This window comes from Canis lupus, chromosome 9 (genome assembly GCF_048164855.1).
Source record: "Canis lupus baileyi chromosome 9, mCanLup2.hap1, whole genome shotgun sequence".
Lineage (NCBI taxonomy): Eukaryota > Metazoa > Chordata > Mammalia > Carnivora > Canidae > Canis > Canis lupus.
Genome location: NC_132846.1, coordinates 47257388 through 47276624, shown reverse-complemented (window position 1 = coordinate 47276624; position 19237 = coordinate 47257388). Strand labels below are relative to the sequence as shown.

The following is a 19237-nucleotide window of genomic DNA, read 5'->3' as shown; positions in this document are numbered from 1 at the left end:
GAGGCATACTACTTCTGGAGGCTCTAGGGGAGTTCTGGTCCTTGGCCCATTCCTTGATTTTGGTCACATCACTGCAATCTGACTCAGTCATCATGTGACTTTCTCCTCTTTTGTCTGTGTCAAATCTTTCTCTGACTCTCTTCTATAAGGATATCTGTGTATGCATTCAGGGTCCACCCACAAGATTATCTGAGATAATCTCCCCACCTCAAGATCCTTAACTTAATCACATAGGTAAACACCCTTTATCACGGATACCATTAATATCTTTGGACACTACTATTAAGCCTGCCATGGCACCCAACAGATTATCTCTTTTTTTGAGTCTTTTTTTTAAGTTCCCCCTTCCTCTTGATGATATAGGAGCAGAAAGAGAGTAACAAAGATCAAGAAGGTTGATTAATTTGGGGGTACCTCTCAAGTTTCCTAACCATATTCTCTTACATTCTCATCTGTAAGTATCACAGTTTAAGAGAATATTGATGGCCTAGTTTAACCCAGGAGTATATTCAGTCAGAATATCAAAAGCACCAAGTGGAAAGCAGTAACTTCAGACAGGCCTTCATATACATCTGGTGAAGAATTGCAGAAAAGCAGAGCCAACATGGACCACAGATGTTGTTTAATCCCAAATTATTAATTAACAGATGAGGAAACTGAGGCCCAAAGAAGGTCAAAGTTCACACATTTACCAGCTCAAGTCACTGAAGCAGTGTATAGCCCAAGATTCTTTTACCCAGACCGTACTGCTAAGAAGCCATAAGGAAAACACTTTAAAATCTTTATTTCAACATAAAGCCATTAAAAATAAATTTGTAGGGATACCTGGGTGGTTCAGTGGTTAAGCGCCTGCCTTCCGGCTGAGGGGGTGATGCTGGAGTCCTGGGGATCGAGTCCCACATCGGGCTCCCTGTGTGGATCCTGCTTCTCCCTCTGCCTATGTCTCTGCTTCTCTCTGTGTGTGTCTCTCATGAATAAATAAATAAAATCTTTAAAAAAATAAATAAATTTGTAGACTATAAAAAGAGACAGAAATGCACATATGGGGAAATGTGTTGAGATAAGCAGAGTTAAACTACATGTATATACCTAGTGTATAATCTGAAAATTATTTGTATAATAAAAATTCATAAGGAAGAGCTAGGTGGATGCACTTTTAATCAAATTCATTACTTTATTCTCTGACTGTGATAAAGAGGTAAAAATTGGGACTAATGGATTGAAGCTATGGGGAGGTGGATAAGTTTCTACCCATTATAAGGAAGAAGTTTCTAAAGGTCAAAGTTGTCCAAAGATGAATAAGAGATGATGATATTCATCATTGGCAGCCATTAAAGCAGAGAATGGAGAGCATTTGGCAGGAATGCAGTGGTTGTACTGATTCCCAAATTCAGACAGGTTGTATTAGATAATCTGGGCAGAGGGTAAAAATAGACCCCAGGCCCCTGGGGAGGCCCTGGGATCTATATTTTTAACAAGTTACCCAAGTGATTCTCATGTTCACGGGGAATACATAAGTCATCTAAACTATTATAATTCAAGAGTCTATAATTTTTTTGCATAAAGTAGTGGAAACAGCATTGCAAAGTTAGTATGAAATCCAGGTCCTATCTTGTTGAGTCCCTAGCAAGCTGTGTGATTTCTGGGCACATTACATCATGTCTCTGGGACTCAATTTTCCTGTCTGCAAATAAGTGAGACTAGATGAATCTTATGGCTCTTACATGCTAGGAAATTGTGTTGCTGAGGGTGGACTAGGAGAAACTAAACTTTGAAATCCCTGGAAAATTCCTCATGACATTTAAGTGACAGAGAACTATCCTGGAATGACTGTCTGTGACAGCTGGGCAAGGCCTTGCAATCTGGCTGGTTTCCTGGAGTTGGCAGGCATTCGGCCCAGGATGTGTCTGTCACATGCAGGGCAAGTGGGGAGTAGATAGGACTGGCAGGCTAGAAGTTGGAAACTCAGAAACCTCACCATGTTAACTCCAACCATCTTTGTTACCTACTTATTATTCAAAAAGGAGGACCCAAGGATGCTGCTCTGCTGTCCTGAAGAGGGAGTGGTTAAGGTGATCACGAGGTGCCCTTTCTGTGTCCACTTTGCTTAGAAATACCAAGCCTCTGGAAGGTGAGATAGGCTAGTATTATTTTTCTTTCTTACAAATGAACCTTGCCCCCAAAAGTCAATGAGCTTTGGCTTTTGATCTTGGGTTCTATTTTCACTTTTCTTCACTACATTTTCTCTCTCCTATTCTCTATCTGTGTTCCCTGAGGGTCATTTATTTTCAAGCCTCATCTCTTATAGCTCTTAATTTTTCACTTCCTAGGGAGGGATTGTATTCTAATGGCTATCTCTTATGTTTGCTCTTTTTCTTCTAAACATATTCATTCTCTTTCTCAGGATATTTACTCTCTGGGCTGACCTTCCCAAACCCAAGATGTCTAACACACAGGGCACCTGGGTGACTCAGTTGGTTAAGCATCTGACTCTTGGTTTCAGCTCAGGTCATGATCTCGGGGACATGAGATCAAGCCCTGCATTGGGCTCTGTGCATTGGACATGGAGCCTCTTAAGATTTCCTTTCTCCCATTGCCCTTCCCTCCTGCTCATGCTTTCTCTCTCTCTCTTAAAAAAAAAAAAAAAAAAAAAAGTCTAACTTACAGTAAGCCAATGGTCATCCCTTCACTTTCTTCATCCTAGCAGCATCTATGAATTTGTACATGAGTTTTTGTCTGAGAGGTTAAGATAATTTTCTCACCTCAGTAGGAAAATTTCAAATTCAAAATTACAGAATATGGGGGTGCTTTATCTCAGACTAGATAGAGGATAGACTGGCATATAACCTATACATGAAGATATACAAATTTTAGGGGCCCATCATCACATCACTGAAATCCCCTGCCACTTAGGATCAGATGATTCCTAAACTCAAATCTCTTATAGAAAATGTCCCCCCAGACATTTCCTCTTTTCCAACTGTCTCCTGGATAACACTGCCTAAATATCCTTTCAAAACCTCCAACTCAACATGCTTAATACTGATCCTGTGTCTTCTCTTCTAAACCTGAAACTTCTTCAAGTTTTTATACTGGGTAAAGTCTAATAGGGTTAGAGCAATAAAGGTCTTTTATTTTTATTAAATTTATTTATTTTAGAGGGCATACATCTCAATATAATAAAGGCCATAAATGGAAAACTCACAGCTAACAGCATACTCAATGGTGAAAAACAGAGCTTTTCCCCTAGGATCAGGAATAAAACAAGGATGTCTACTCTCAACATTTTTATTCAACATAGTACTGGAAGTCCTAGCTACAGCAATCAGACAAGAAAAAGGAGGAATGCCTGGGTAGCTCAGAAGTTGAGCATCTATCTTCAGCTCAAGGGATGATCCCTGGTCCAAGAATCAAGTCCCACATCGACTTCTCCCTCTGCCTATGTCTCTGCCTCTCTCTCTCTGTGTCTTTCATGAACAAATAAATAAACTATTTAAAAAATGAAAAAGGAATAAAAGGCATCCAAATTGATATGGAAGAAGTAAAACTTTCACTATTTGCAGATGATATGATACCATATATAGGGAACCCTAAAGACTCCACCAAAAACTATTAGAACTGATAAACAAATTCAGTAAGGTCTCAGGATTTGTATCAATATTACAGAAATTCTTTGCATTTTTATACACTAGTAATGAAGCAGCAGGAAGAAAAATTAAGAAAAAAATCCCATTTACAACAGCAACAAAAAAAATAAAATACCTAGAAATAAATCAAGGAGGTGAAAGACTTGTACTCTGAAAACTATAAAACATTGATGAAGGAAGTGAAGTGAAGATGACACAAACAAATGGAAAGCTATTCCATGCTTATGGATTGGAAGAACAAATATTGTTAAAATGTCCATACTACCAAAAGCAATTTACAGACAATGCAGTCTCTATCAAAATACCAACAGCATTTTCCACAGAACGAGAACAATCAATCCTAAAATTTATATGGAGACACAAGAGACCCTGAATAGTCAAAGCAATCTTGGAAAAGAAAAACAAAGCTGAAGGTAGAATAATTCCAGTTTCAAGTTATACTACAAAGCCCAAACAGTATGGTACTGGCACAACATGAGACACATAAATCAATAGAATTGAACAGAGAGCCCAGAAATAAACCCACAATTATATGGTCAATTAATCTTCAACAAAGGAGGCAAGAATATGCAATGGGGGAAAAGACAGTCTCTTCAACAAATGGTGTTGGGAAAACTGTGGATAGTTACATGCAAAAGAATGAAGCTGAACTATTTTCTTACACTGTACATAAAAATAAACACAAAATGAATTAAGGACCTAAATATGAGACCTGAAACCATAAAAATCCCAGAAGAGAGCACAGGTAGTAATGTCTCTGACATAGTGCTGAGCAACATTTTTCTAGATAGGTCTCTTGAGGTGAGGGAAACAAAAGCAAAAATGGACATTTGGGACTACATCAAAATATAAAGCTTCACAGAAAAAAAATCAGCAAAACTAAAAGACAACTTATTTGGAATGGGAGAAGGTATTTGCAAATGACATATCCAATAAAAAGTTAATATCCAAAATATATAAAGAACTGATACAAGTCAACACCAAAACAACAAATAATCCAATTATATGTGGGCAGAAGACATGAACAGACATTTCTCCAAAGAAGACATGACACATGAGAGGATGCTCGACATCACTAATCAAGGGAGATGCAAATAAAAACTGCAGTGAGATAGCACCTCACTCTTGTCAGAATGGTTAAGACAAAAAACACAGGAAACAAGTGCCAGCCAGGATGTGGAGAACAAAGAACCCTCTTGCACTGTTGGTGAAAATGCAAACTAGTGTAGCCATTGTGGAAAACAGTATGAAGTTTCCTCAAAAAAGTAAAAATAGAATTAAAGTATGATCCAGTAATCACACTACTGGGTACTTACCCTAAAAGTACAAAAACACTAATTTAAAAGGATGCACTCCCATATTTACTGCAGCATTAGTTACAATAGCCAAATTAAGGAAGTAGCCATTGATTGATAAATGGATAAAGAAGAAGTGGTATATATATATATACACACATATATACTATATATATATTTTATATGTATATATATAATGGAATATTACTCAGCCATAAAAGAAAATGAAATCTTTCCATTTGCAATGACGTGAATGAAGATCTAGAGAGTATAATGCTAAGCAAAATAAGTCAGAGTAAGACAAATACCACATGATTTCAATCATATGTGGAATTTAAGAAACAAAACAAATGAACAAAGGAAAAAAAAAAAGAGACAAACCCCAAACAGACTCTTAACTCTAGCGAACAAATAGATGATTATCAGAGGGGAGGATGAAGGGGAATGGATGAAATAGGTGAAGGAGATTAAGAGTACACTTATCTTAATGCATAGAGTTGTTAAATCACTATATTGTACACCTAAAATTAATATAACACTGTATGTTAACTGTATTGGAATTTGAAATTATATTTATTTTTATTAAATAATAATTATTAATAAAGATGTGACCAATAAAGTTAGGTCAAATATATAAAGGCTAGAGAAAAAAAAAAGAACAGAGTAATATGATAGGAAAATGTTTTATTTTCAGCATAAATGATCCAAATAGGTACTTTCTGCCACAGGCTCTCTGTGGGTCCTGCATGAATTAACCAGATAAATTTAATTTGTAAGATGGAAGATCAAGAAATGCCTACCACCTCTTGTGTCACTAGTTTCATTTGACAGATATCAACACATTAGAAAAGTTGTAAACAAATGTACCATAAAGCCTGTTTCAAAGGGAATCATCTGAAAGAAATAACGTCCACTTAACTCTGATCTTTTTGTGTCACTGGATGTCATGGATCCTTTTAATGTCACCTGTGAATTCCAGAAAGCTTTCTTTGTTTCAGTGTTCCATCTTCCCATCACCAATACCCTTATGCCTCACAAATTCTTTTTTCAGTCTATTTACTGAGTCTGTATATTTTCCTTTATTTCAACATTGATTTTTTTTTTTTTTTGGTAAATGCATTCTTTATATGGGATGTTTTCCTTATACTCTAGAACCTTTAGTTTGGAATCTCTCACCCAGACCCACTCATTTGATCTATTACAAACATACACATCTGCATATTCCCATGTATTATTTATTTGGCGTAGGTCACTAACAGTTGATTCTTCTCTATCTTTGGGATGATTTGGATAAGTTGGTGAGATTCTCAACTCAGGGTAGCTGCTGGACAGCACAGAGATGGGCCTTCTAGCAGGGATACATTCAGATTAATGGTATTCTCATCTATGGTTTTCACCATGCCTCTGAGAAAGTGGTGATCAGTAGCTTTCTAGAGCTTCTCTCAGTGATGGGGTCTTGGATGCCCTGGGACACAACTTACATGCCCTCATCAATACAGTCTTTTGGAGGAATCTCATACATTTTAGCTTTCACCACAGGACACTCATTATTGTACTATTTGTCTCCATCTTCCTTCCCTCTCCCATGGAAGTCACTTTCTATTTTATTCAGTTGGTGGGTCACATTTAGGTATGGACAGTTTATTGTCCATCAATATAAGTGATAGAAACACTGTGTTGGATTTATCTTTTGTCCTGGATAAAACTGGTGTTAAGGGCAACCTCAACTCTGGCCTGAGCTGTGCTGGTAGTATGGGAATGATAGTGCTCAACAGTAGACACTGAGTAGCAGCCTCATTTCATTCATCATTTTAAATCTTTACCATTTGATCTTTACTGAGGAACTGGGGTCCTAATACAGAAGAAAGTTAGGAGTAGTTGTTGCCCATGGAGGCGAAACTTCAATGTTGGTGACAAAACTCCCTAAATGTGTGAAAGAGTATCTGCTGGTTTGTGATGGGTGATTGACTATTTCACTAAAGGTTAGAAAGATGGATGGAGGTGCTGAGTGGGAGAAAAGGCTACAGTGTGTGCTGATTACTGCTCTGTACATACAATCTCCATTGGCACGGTAGCAGAGTGGTCATATATTCATGGATTTCCACCTTGGGTTTCATACCAGAAGGTCTCAGCAATCTAGATTTTTTCTGGATGTAGTCTCTACTCTAATACCAGCAACTTTAGGAGGGCAAGGAGGTATAATGTTTTCTTGAAATATCATCCTAGATTTTTCTCTAGAGGACGTTGATGGAGGTGAAGAGCTTGGGGCTGCTGTGTTGGTGCTAGCACTCTGGCTATGGGTTTAAACATACTGCTCATGGGACTGGGTCTGGCTACGACTGTGGCTCCATGTGACAATATTACAGCTAAATTCTGTTTCAGTCTGTGGCTGCTGAGTATCCACTGGTGCAGACTTAAGTTCTTCTGTGCTTGTTGGCATTGCCAACTGAGGTTCCTATATTCCAATTGCTAACTGTTCCCTGTGTCACAGCAGGTGCTGGCTGAATGTCATGTTTGCTACCTTGAACAGGTTGAGCATGAGATTTATCTTTTGTCCTGGAGTTTGACTAGTGTTAGGAGCAACCTCAACTCCAGCCTGAGCTGTGCTGGCAGTGTGGGACCTGAAAGTGCTCAGTAGTAGACACTGAGTTAGTGACTGGCCCATGCAGTGGTGGTTAAACAGAAAGTATGTTGGCAAAATGCATTCTAACTAGATAGAACTACTAGTGTCTGAGCCTTTTGAGGACTTCATCACATAAATAGAGGTGTTTTTCAGCTTTCTCCACTGACTAGTGATGGTAGATTGCCTCAGAGCTGTGCCAGCTACCATATACCCATTTGTTTTTCAGATCCCTAATTTTTGTTGTTACTGTCTCCTGTGTTGGGAAATAGTTCTCCATGGGGATCTCACATATCTGCACATCTTGAGAGTGAGGCATTGATTGTCTTTTGTATTGGACTATCTTTTGGAGGCTATTTAATCCAAAGATGTTTACTTTTCACGTTGGAATGTTATAGTAATGGCTTCCAACTTTGGGATTTTATCTTTAAAAAATCCTTTATTATCATTTTTATGGAGTTTCAAAAAAGAAAAAGATGAATATATTCGATCCATCATGTTAACTGGGATCGTATTTTGAATGAGTCCCCCTTTGCCCCACATCTAGTCACCAAGTCCTATCAATTCTATATTATAGCTTTCTCTCAGATGTCTGGAATCTTACAGTCATTCTACTTCCATAGAGGGCGCTGGAGGCAGAGGTCCTGTGATTGACTAGTTGTGTGACCTTGGAAAAGTAACTTAGGCTCTTAAATTAGTGGGTTCCTCCCCTGTACAATGGAGATAATAACACTTCTTACCTTACAGGATTTTTGGGAAGATTAAATGAGGTGTGGCTCTAAAGCTGTGGTTCCGGTTGATACTGTGGCTCCTTATTTCCTGCTTAGACTCCCTCATCTAAAGATTCCCTAACCAGTTTTCATGCTCCCTGTCTCTTCCTGTTTCTAACATTGGATGTGATGCCCCTCCTATTTACAACAATTACCTTAGGGATAAAGTCTATAAGTCAAGTTCCTTTATAATCTGTTATTTTTAAAAAATATTTTATTTATGTATTTATGTATTTATGTATTTGATTTATTTGACAGAGAGAGCGAGAGAGCAAAAGCAGGGGGAGTGGCAGAGGGAGAGGGAAAAGTAGGCTCCTCTACTGAGCAGGGAGCCTGATGTGGGGCTCAATCCCAGGACCCTGAGATCATGATCTGAGCTGAATGCAGACACTTAACCAACTGAGCCACCCAGGTGCCCCTATAATCTGTTTTGAAGGTTAAGTCTCATATCCTTTTAATTCCTCTGGGTGTTTGGCCAATGTGCTCCTCTTTTCAAACACATACACACATACATAAATGACCTCATCTTTGCTACAACCTGGCATACTTTTCATGCATTTGGGCCCATGAAAAGTCTATTTTCTCTGCCTGGAATGACCTTCCCCCATTTTCAATTTGTGTTTAAGATCCAGTTCTAAAATTATTTCATGTAGTAGATCATTATAATAACGGCCTCTAAGGAATCATATCTCCCTATGTCAGTGTGACATTCTACTTCTACACCAGAAGGTAGAGTTGGTTTCCCCAGCCTCCCCAATCTAGGCTGGTCTTGTGATCTGCTTTGAAGAACAGATTGCATGTACTTAACATTGCATGAGTTCTGGAGCTTAGGCCTTAAGAATCCTTAAACTTGAGATCATCAGACCATGAAGAAGCTCAGTATAACTTGCTGGGTGATACAAGGGGACACAGAGGGGAACTGCAGCCCCATCTAGGAGTAAGCACTGCTGCCAAACAAATGAGTAAGGCCATCATAGACCTCTAGTCTCCACTCAACCATCAGATGACTAGGGCCTCAAGGGTAAGACTAGCAGAACTGGCTAGATCACTAATTCATAGAATCAAGATCACGAGAAATAAAAAAATCACTATAATTTGTGGTAGCTGGTTACACAGCAATAGAAAAATAATACACAACTTCAGAGAAATGTTCTAGACCTACTCAAGAAAAACACATGATTCTTTCTTCTGGACTTTGTTCATTTTCTGTCATAACACATTGCTCATGTAATTATTGGTCTGCCTGTGACTGTTTCTCTCATTAGATTAACACCTTTTGAAAAGTAGAGATTGGGTTTTTATTTATCTTTACATCTCCTATGACTACTCTAGTGCCTGGTACATAGCAAACTGTGGACATTTATTACCCAAGTTATGTATGTACCATTTCCTGAAATTTGCCCTCTGGAACTCATGGTCAGTCATAAGCAAAATTTTTCATATCTTCATCCTTTTCAATTAATATTCCCTTCATCTTCTTATTCTTCCCTGGTGGCTCTGGTTCTCTGCAGCCCTCTGAGGTGGTGGCTATTTTTTCTCCCATGCTGTACACACCATGGTTTTGAAGGCAGGTAAGCAATGCCCTAGCTTCTCATGTCTTCTTTTAGACTGTCTTCATTCCCTGCCTCTTCTCCAAAAACTCTCATAACATCAGGTTAAACCACCTATAACTCTTTTTTTTTTAAAGATTTTATTTATTTATTCATTCATGATAGACATAGAGAGAGAGAGAGGAGGCAGAGACACAGGCAGAGGGAGAAGCAGGCTCCATCCCGGGAGCCCGATGTGGGACTTGATCCCGGGACTCCAGGATCACACCCTGGGCCAAAGGCAGGCGCTGAACCACTGAGCCACCTAGGGATCCCCCTAAACCACCTATAACTCTTATTTGTGAAAGTCATCTACTGATGCCTAGGTCTCTGTCTCTCCTTCCATGAAGATTTTAACCACAGACTCACAATCTCCCTCTCTTATTATCCCCCAATAGTGATTTCAATATTTACATAGCTCAGCCTTCCCAAATCATGGCCCCTTAGTTCCTTGACCTCCTCTCTTTTAATGATTTTGCCTTCTATCCCATCTCAATCATTTATTTCCATGGTCATACCTACCTCTTATCTAGTGACCACCAACACATTGAAACCCCTTCATAATCCCAATTTCAAACATTCTAGTATCCAATCACCACTCCCTACATTTCTACTTCTCTTACTTTGGTCTCCAATTCCAAAACTCCTTTTCTACTGGACTTACAGTTCATGGTCATCACTACTTTTTGCTATTGCTCATGCATCTCATCTTTCACTTTCTTCCTTACTCAGTTAAAATTTAATGGTCAATCATTTCAGTCACTCTCTTCCCTCTCTCTTGATTTATTATACTCTCATACTTGCTATAGCTTTAATTAAGTCCAGCTTTCTACCTGATACATATCCAAGTCCAGAGAGCTAAATGTGGATGGAGAAAGAATAGCCTCTCTTTAAATTCATAAATATTAATAATCTCAAGAGGGTCCTTAATGCTACCTCACAGCCAAAACTCTATTTCTTTAGTCCAGACAACCTCTTTACACCCCTAAATGACTAAGTCACAGCTTCTGATCTCTTCTCAAACCTGACATCTCTACCTTCTTTCCTTTCCAAATTACTATGAAAATAGAAACAATTAGAAGGAGACTCTTACAAGCTCCCACCACATCACCATGCTTATTTGTAACTTGGTTCATCTACTGTGCCTTTACTCCTCCTTTTATGAATAAATTGTACATGTTTCTAGCTAGAGCCACCCAACTAAAGAGCACCAGATTCCATCTCTTACCTATTCATTGATATTGCTTCTTAAATTTTTCCTCTTTCTCCTGCAGCATTTTCCCCTCCCTACTGAGTCATCACCATCATCATATGAGCGTACTGTCACTTTCATATTACTTAAAAAACCTACATGTCCTGACTCTATTTACTTACCCCTCTAGATCCTGCTATATTTCTTCTTTTTAAGGAAAACTCCTTCAAAGATTAATTATACTCACTACCTCAAATCACCCTCCTCCCATTCTTACTTGAACCCACTACAATAAGGCTTTTTGCACCCCTTCCCCCAAATGCTTCATGGAATGTGCACTTATCAAGGTCAGCAGTGGAATTCAATTGTTGCTACACTCAATGGTTGATTCTCAGTGCTTATCTTACTTGATTAGCAACAGCTTTTGACACAGTAGATCACACTATTCTTCCTTTCTAGAAACTGTGGCATCCAAGAAACCATGTCCTCCTGATTTTCCTCTTCATCTCTAGCTGTTCCTTCTGTTGTTGCTATTGTTGTTTTTCTACCTGATTTTTATACTCCAGAACATGCCTGCCTTGGAGATTTAGGACTTGGTTTCTGGAATGCTCTTTCCCCTCAATATCCATGTGACTCAATCCTTCATCTCTCTTCCATTTTTACTCAAATGTTACCTGGCCAGAGAATTCTTCTTTGGCCATCTGTTCCAAAGTTGTGATACTATCCCCCTTTTGCACTTTATTTTTCTCTTCGGCTTTTATCACTACCTCAAATCTTGCAAATTTTCCTTATTTATTTTGTTGTCTCCTCCACTAGAATCTATAATTCCATGAACAGACATTTTGATTTGTTTCATTTACTTTTTCTGAATCCCCACTGCCTAGTAACACTTAGAAAATAGTAAACACTCAATAGATATGTGTTGAATGAATGACTAAGTATATTGGAAAAAGAACCAGATGGAATTTCTAAAAATAAAAAATAAATAAAATAATTGAAACTAAACACCTAAAATCTAGATTAAAGAGAAAATTTTTTTCAGAGAACAACCACAATATCAACAAAAGAAATATACTCCATGGTTCATCTTAGTAGTCTACCATAAATTTGATAACCAAGCCAGCAACAAGGGTAAGAAAAACAACAAACTAATCTTCCCATGAAAATAGATTTAAAAATCATAAACATTTAAAAAAAATCATAAACATTTTATCAAGCAAAATCCAGAAGTTTATGAAAAATATATCACAGCCAATATTATAATTTCATTTATATAAATTTCAAAATTAGAGCATACTAACAATACAATGATCCTTCATTATCCAGATCTATTTGGTACCCGAGTTCAAACAGTGACAGTCTGAATAATGATTTAGGATACTTATGGGTACCTCAGTTGAGTGTATTTATTTTTTAAGGTAACATACTAATATTAGCCTTTTTTTTTTTTTGGTGTGCTATTCTATGAATTTTGACCTATGTATAGATGTCACTACCACCACCACAATCAGGATACAAAATAGTTCCACTGTAACCTTATAAAACTCCTTTGTGTGACCTCTTTATAGTCATATGCTCCCCCAGCTCTCAATCTTTGGCAACTACTGATCCATTCTCCATCACTATAGTTTTGGGCTTTTTTAGAATGTTATATAAATGGAATCATATAGCATGTAATATTTTGAGATTGGCTTCTTTCACTCAGAAAAATAATTTTGAGGTTCATCTAAGTTAGTTCCTATATCAATGATTCACTCCTTTTCATTGATGAAGATGGGTCTACCACAGTTTGTTCATTCACCCATTGAAGGGCATTTGGGTTGTGTTCAGGCTTTGGAGATTATAAATAAAGTTGTCATATATATTTACAAGTTTTCGTCTGAATGCATGTTTTCATTTCTCTCGGATAAATACCAAAGGAGTGGGATTTTGGGTTAGATGGTAAGCATTTGTCTAACATTATAAGAAATTTCCAGAGTAGCTGCATTTTACCTTTCTCCCAGCAATGTGTGAGTTCCAGTTGCTCTATAGCCTCACTGGCACTTGGTATTGTTAGTATTTTTTATTTTTTATTTTAATTATTCTATAATTTGGGAAGGAAATAGCTATATTTTGATAATGAGAAAACTACCTAAAATTTCATTTTAATTTATTTGTTTTTTAGTTTAGATAAAAGGGACACACACCCATGTGGTAAAATTATGAAGAAAAGAAACTGATTAGTATAAAAAGTAGATAGTGATTACTTATAACCGAAAGGGAGGCAGATGTCATCCATTAGGTTCAGAGGGGCTCTAAGATACTGATGAAATGTTATTTAGGAAGCAAAGGTGGTAGGCACAGGTGGCCCATTTTAATATTATACTTGAAACTATACCCATGTGTTTGCCACATCTCATAGTTAATTTTTTTAATGTCTGAGCATACAAAATATACAAAGTACTCAAAGTAATGCAGAAAATATTCTAAAATCACTTCTTTCAAAAGTTCAAGTATAATGAGTTTAAAAACTTAAAATACAAGCATTTTGTAGAATTTGTACGTAAGACTTTCTTAAAGCTTGTTATAACTAAAGTACTTTCTTTAATATATCTGTGCTTGTGTATATCTCATAGGCCAAGTTACTGATGGGCTATCCAGTTCACTAATGAGTTTGTTTTTTTCCAGAAGCCTCAACCTGTACATAGAAGGGTTGGTCATGGTAAGACCATTCTGAATCAGTGGCAAAGAGTAGCTTTCAGAAACCATGACCAGAATTTTACATTAAGAAGCACATTGAATGTATCATTTTTACTATTCACAAATTCTTAGACACATTCCAGGAAACAATCAAGACTACACAACTCTTTTTAGCAGCCTTCTCCTATTGCCACCAACACTCAAAAGGACAATGTTTACCTGTGACAACACTGGGAATTTTGGAGAGAAAGCTCTTAACTGTTCTGATGGGCACACCACCTGTCTTGTCATCTTGCATCTTCGTAATGATATCTTCAATCTGAAAGCGAATAAAGAAATGTCACTTCCTCCCATAAAGTAATCCTCTGAAAGAGGATAAAGAAATGTCACTTCCTCCCAAAATGAACATGTATGAATATATATGAACAATAGATATAAAAAAAGTCCTCCACCTAGACAGTCAATAAACACAGTAGCAGGATCTATAATAAACCAAGCACTAGAGGTGGGTGGGGAGGTCATGAGGTTATATACAGGAACATAAAGCATGGTCTAAAGACTCCTAGATCAAGAAGGTAAGGAGGGAAAAATATTAGGATTCCTAATGAACTGATTCCAACATGGAAGTCAATATGTATGCAATGAGATTCCTCCTCTTTCCCACATTTGGTTTATATATAGGCTGAACAATATGAGCTATGTGGCCTTTGGGACCAGTGTAGGATCCAGACAGTATCACAAAGGAGAAAAAAATAAATACTGTAAATCAAGATGTGGAAAGTTCTGATCCAGAGAAATTGGAGGACAGGTTTCAGTGGTTGGTTGCGGTGGTGTGAGCGTGGTCACTTTGAGCCAGGATTAAAGCGGAACTCCTTTTGGACTAAAGAAGACCATACTGCCAAAAGAAAGACCATGGTGGGCTGTGGCTTGAAGCCAGTGAGATTTTATTAATAAAACAATATATTATGTATTTATGTTGAATACAGAACCAAGAGAGAAGATGGATTACTAAGAATATAGGTGCATAAATTGGGAAATCAATTTGTAGCTAAGAATTTACAGGCCAGATGTAATTTCCTGGGCAGAAAGTTTCAGAATAGAATACAGAACAATCTTTGACAAGGACATAGATCTTATTGTTTGGGAAGTTGGGGGTAGGGAGCAACTGGGAAAAGGGAGAAAATGATGTTTAGTTTTATCACATATCTTGTTCCCCTACTCAACAGAATATTTGTGAAACACCAGGATGGGTCCTCTGAGTATTTCCATAAAAGATGCACATAACTTTAAGTCTAGAGATTTAAAACTCTAGCTCATCTAGTCTAACATACTAGTATTGCAATTTGAGGTTGAATTTCTCAAAATCACACAGCAACTTACTTGAAAGATATAAATAACTCATTAGAGACTAGTTAGAATGCAAAATTACTTAATTAAATACAATAGATAAACTATATTAAGAATTTACTATGTGGCACAATATCGTACATATATTAACCTACTTAATTTTCATGATTATTTCATAATCTAGATTCTATGTTACCCTCACTTTTCACATATCAAACCAGGGTAGATCAGGTTATTGTAACAAATAACCCTCAAAATCATAACGGCTGGGTACAAACAAGTTTATTTCTTTCTCATGCTTCAAGTCTATCACAGGTCACCAGGGGGCTTCTGCTCATTGTAGTTATTCTGTGACCCAGGTTGATGGAATGGTCACCATCTTGAATGTTGCTCATCATTGTGCTAGAGGGACAAGAGAGAATTCTGGAGAATCTTGCATTGATTGTCAAATATTGTAGCCAAGAAACCCTATATACAACACCTTTGCTCACAATTCTTTGGCTAGAACTAGTTACATGGCACCACCCAACTACAAAGGAGCCAGGGGGTTGAGTCTTTTGGGTGCCAGGAGGAAAGGGAAACTGACCATCTGTGAACAGCCCCAATGACCACCACAGAGGTTAAGCAACCTTCTCAAAGTCACACAGCTACCCAGTTGAGTTTAAACACAGCCACAGACTTCAGAGCTCAGGTTTCCAACCCCTGAGCTGTGCTGCCTTCAATAAGATTCCCAGAAAAGTAGCCAAGCAGGAAGACCACTTTCCTCTGGTTATTTCTGGGTTTTTCCGAGAAGTAGTGATAATGAGAAAGAATCTTAAGCTCCTGGCCCTTTAGGGAGTAGATGAATATATCATGCTAAGAATAAAGGTTATTCTCTGAAGACCTACATTCTGGTAAGTGACAGGATAAGAAGATTTTTCATCCACATTCATGTTACCGTCTCAGCTACTGCCCTGCCTTACTGCCCCTCACCTCAGCCCAATGATTTAGAGTAGTCTGAGTATTCCTTACAAATAGTCAAGAAGAGTTATTCCTAGAAAAAATGGTCATATTTTCAAAGTAATCTATGCTTTTGATCTGGTGTGCTATCTGAACCCACATGTATCAGTTACATTGATGCTTTTTATAGAATGGACTCAAAATCATTGGGAATTGGAGGGAAGCCAATATTTCAATTCAGTTACACTCTTGACTTGCCATTAGATGATAGTAATTACCATTCCCTGCTGATGTGGGCTGGATTGAAGGACTGGCTGTGCAGAGGCATGCTCCACAGTTCTTTTCTTCCATGCTCTATGAAGTCATTTCATCCCAACACCAAATCTTAAAAGGACATATTTATTTAAGAATACCTACCTATCTTCTCATGTGGGCTCACAATATGCCAAGATGTATGAGGTATATTATTTATCAGAGGTTATAGCCAGGTCAAAAAGACAACACCCTTAAGGGACCAGAAAGGGAATTACATTGCAGCAATAGTTTACAACACCAGAAATGTGGAAGAATGTTCATTGGTCCCCAATTCTTGACTTCTCCATAGTATTAATATTTACCCAAATCCATGAGTCTGCCCCTTGACCTTTGGGCTTGGCCATGTGACTTGCCTGGCTAATGGGAGGATACTGAACGTGAGGTTAGCAGAGGCCTTCAATGTACCTGCATGGTCATGCTCACCCTCTTCTCCTGCATTCCTATATCAGATAGTTGTCGCAAGGAGGAGAGACATCTAGATCAGAAGGGACCCAACCTACAGCCAGATAGGTCAAACCTTAGTTGATCTGCACACTCATGAGTTTATTGTTATATGGCCCTGAGTTTGGGTGGTTTACTATCCAGAAAAATTGTGGCGATAGCTTACTGACACAGCAGGGCTCTAAAATAAATGCACCTATCAAAAATTGCTGAAGCCACACAAACACTTAGTAATAAGAATCAAGAATCCAGAGGTGGGGTATCCTAAAATTCAATGCTTTTTAAGAATGCAGAAATTCCAATAATACCATCCACAATTTACTTAAAAAATTCTTAGGGCCTATACTCGTCTTAGCCCATTCTGTTGTGTCAGGAAAATTTGTGATAGCTGAGTTTGATTCTGGAGCATGGTCCTCTGCAACATCAGCTAATAATACTGCTTCTGATTTTTTTTTTTTTTTTTGGTCAAGTTTTCTGGTGAGATGCTGAGAGTACAGACCTACCAAAAAATCCAGAGTGGGATCCCAGGAGGCTATATAAATTATAATGGCAAATATTTTCAGAACATCTACAAATGATCAACACTGTCCCCAGTATTATTTTAAATAAATTATCTAATTAATTTCTCAGTCTTAAAAGTTACTTAGTAAAGATCTTGAAATTTAGGCTCAGAAGGTTAGATTTATCCAAGGACAAATGGCTAGTAAGTGGCAAAGTCCAAATTCTTGTCCAAGTCTTCCTGACTCTAATGTCCAAACTCCATCAAATCCAAGATTCCTCTTATTTTTGACCAGTGTCTGCTGACATGCTCTTCAGATGCAAGGCACCTAATACTGTTTGCATTGAAGGGGAAGTTCAGCTCAGTCCTAAGGGGGTGGAGAAGGAAACAGAGAAATTGATCCAGATAATCAGATTATCAACCGTCTCAGAATTTATTTTGGTCCAATGACTGCTGATGCCTAGCTGCTCTGTGTTTTTTCTTCCTTTTTCCCAGAGACTTGGCAAGATTTATCTTCTATGGTGGATCACAGCTCCTGGGTGGGGACTGGGGAGATAGGAAGGTGTCTATTTATATTTTCTTGGTTATTCAGTCCCATCTAACTTCAGACACCTTTTGTTCCTAAAGAAGAGCGACATCAACTTCTTGACATCCTTTAATATGAAGCTCTGTATCATTAGGGAGAATGTTGGACCTAAATTTCCCTGTGCCAATCAATAGACATGGCTGTTATTTGACAGCAAGTAATGCAGAAAAGCTCCTTGACCAACTCATCCGGTTCTGCCTGGATGAGTCCCAACAACCAGGACACCCTCCTACAAAGGAGCTCAAGACTCAGCACTGACATGCACGTAGAACATTCTTCCAAAGAGCAGGGAAAATGGGAACCGTTACACTATAGGGTGGGTTTCCTTTGAATTGAGGAATATCATGAGACAGTAGACATAATTCACTGATATAACTGTGGTGTGTAAGAGGAGTGGGGAGAAGCAACCACCTTTCCACAAAGTGAGGCCGAAGCAGGACTGCAGGAGGAACACTGGTCTGAGGCCCAGGAGAAAGGCTAGCCTCAGCTTCACTGATTTGCTGTGTCAACCTTGGACAAGTTACTTAACCTCTCTGGATATAGTGCCCTCATCTCTACAGTGATAGGCCTGATGGCTAAACTAAGATTTCTAGTTCTAAGACACAAGAACTTTCCCTGACTTGACAAATGTAAGGCTGTGTCTGCAAGAAAAGGACAGGACAGGCAATCACGTCTCTGGCTTTCCATTCTCCCTGCTGCCCATTGGCCAGATGGCTCCATACAGAACTCTTCCCTGGGCTGAGGTGCAAGGTGATGTGCACAGCAGGACCGGGAAGTTTTGGCGTTTTCAGAAATCATTTTGGACAAACGGCATTAGAAGCCAGACAGAGACATGATCTAAAGAGGCCCTGACACTGTTCCTTACTGATCAGTTCCTTGCCTGCTCATCTCTGCTTATACAGATGACACTCCCAACAGAAATGACAAAAGGCCAATATTAGTTTTGTTTGTGTAAATTAATTATCCAATGAACTGATTTATTTAGCTCCTCCAATTTTTCCTCAGTGGAAGATTAAAAAACTTCAAGAATAGGAAAACTATATTGCCATTATTAAAAATATATATATATACCCACAACAATTTTAGCAAAAAAGTATGCCTCAGGCGTGAAGTTCTTTTCTATTGAAGCGTTTCATCTTGACTTTGCAATCAATTGCCTATTTCTCGCCACTAATGCCTGTCATTCCAGCTCCTGCATTTCATTAAAGACCCTTTCTGTTTTGGTGTCTATGAATGAGTGAAAATGACTCTTTGGACACATCTTATCAGCCCAGAGGCAGGAATCAGAGCTGGCAAATGATAATCATATTTCTTAATC

General features: G+C 38.2%; 1 protein-coding gene across 21 annotated transcripts in view; it reads right to left on the bottom strand.

Moving 5' to 3' along the window:
* RGS6 (regulator of G protein signaling 6) overlaps positions 1–19237 on the bottom strand; it is a 570894-nt gene that overhangs the window by 167230 nt on the left and 384427 nt on the right. For all 21 annotated transcript variants that reach the window (XR_012036887.1, XM_072839235.1, XM_072839241.1 and 18 more), the window contains one exon: positions 14012–14111. Coding sequence is in view for 20 of the 21 variants with exons in the window: in XM_072839235.1 (XP_072695336.1) it covers positions 14012–14111 (100 nt within the window). In the remaining variant the exon portion in view is untranslated. The remainder of the gene's footprint in view (positions 1–14011; positions 14112–19237) is intronic.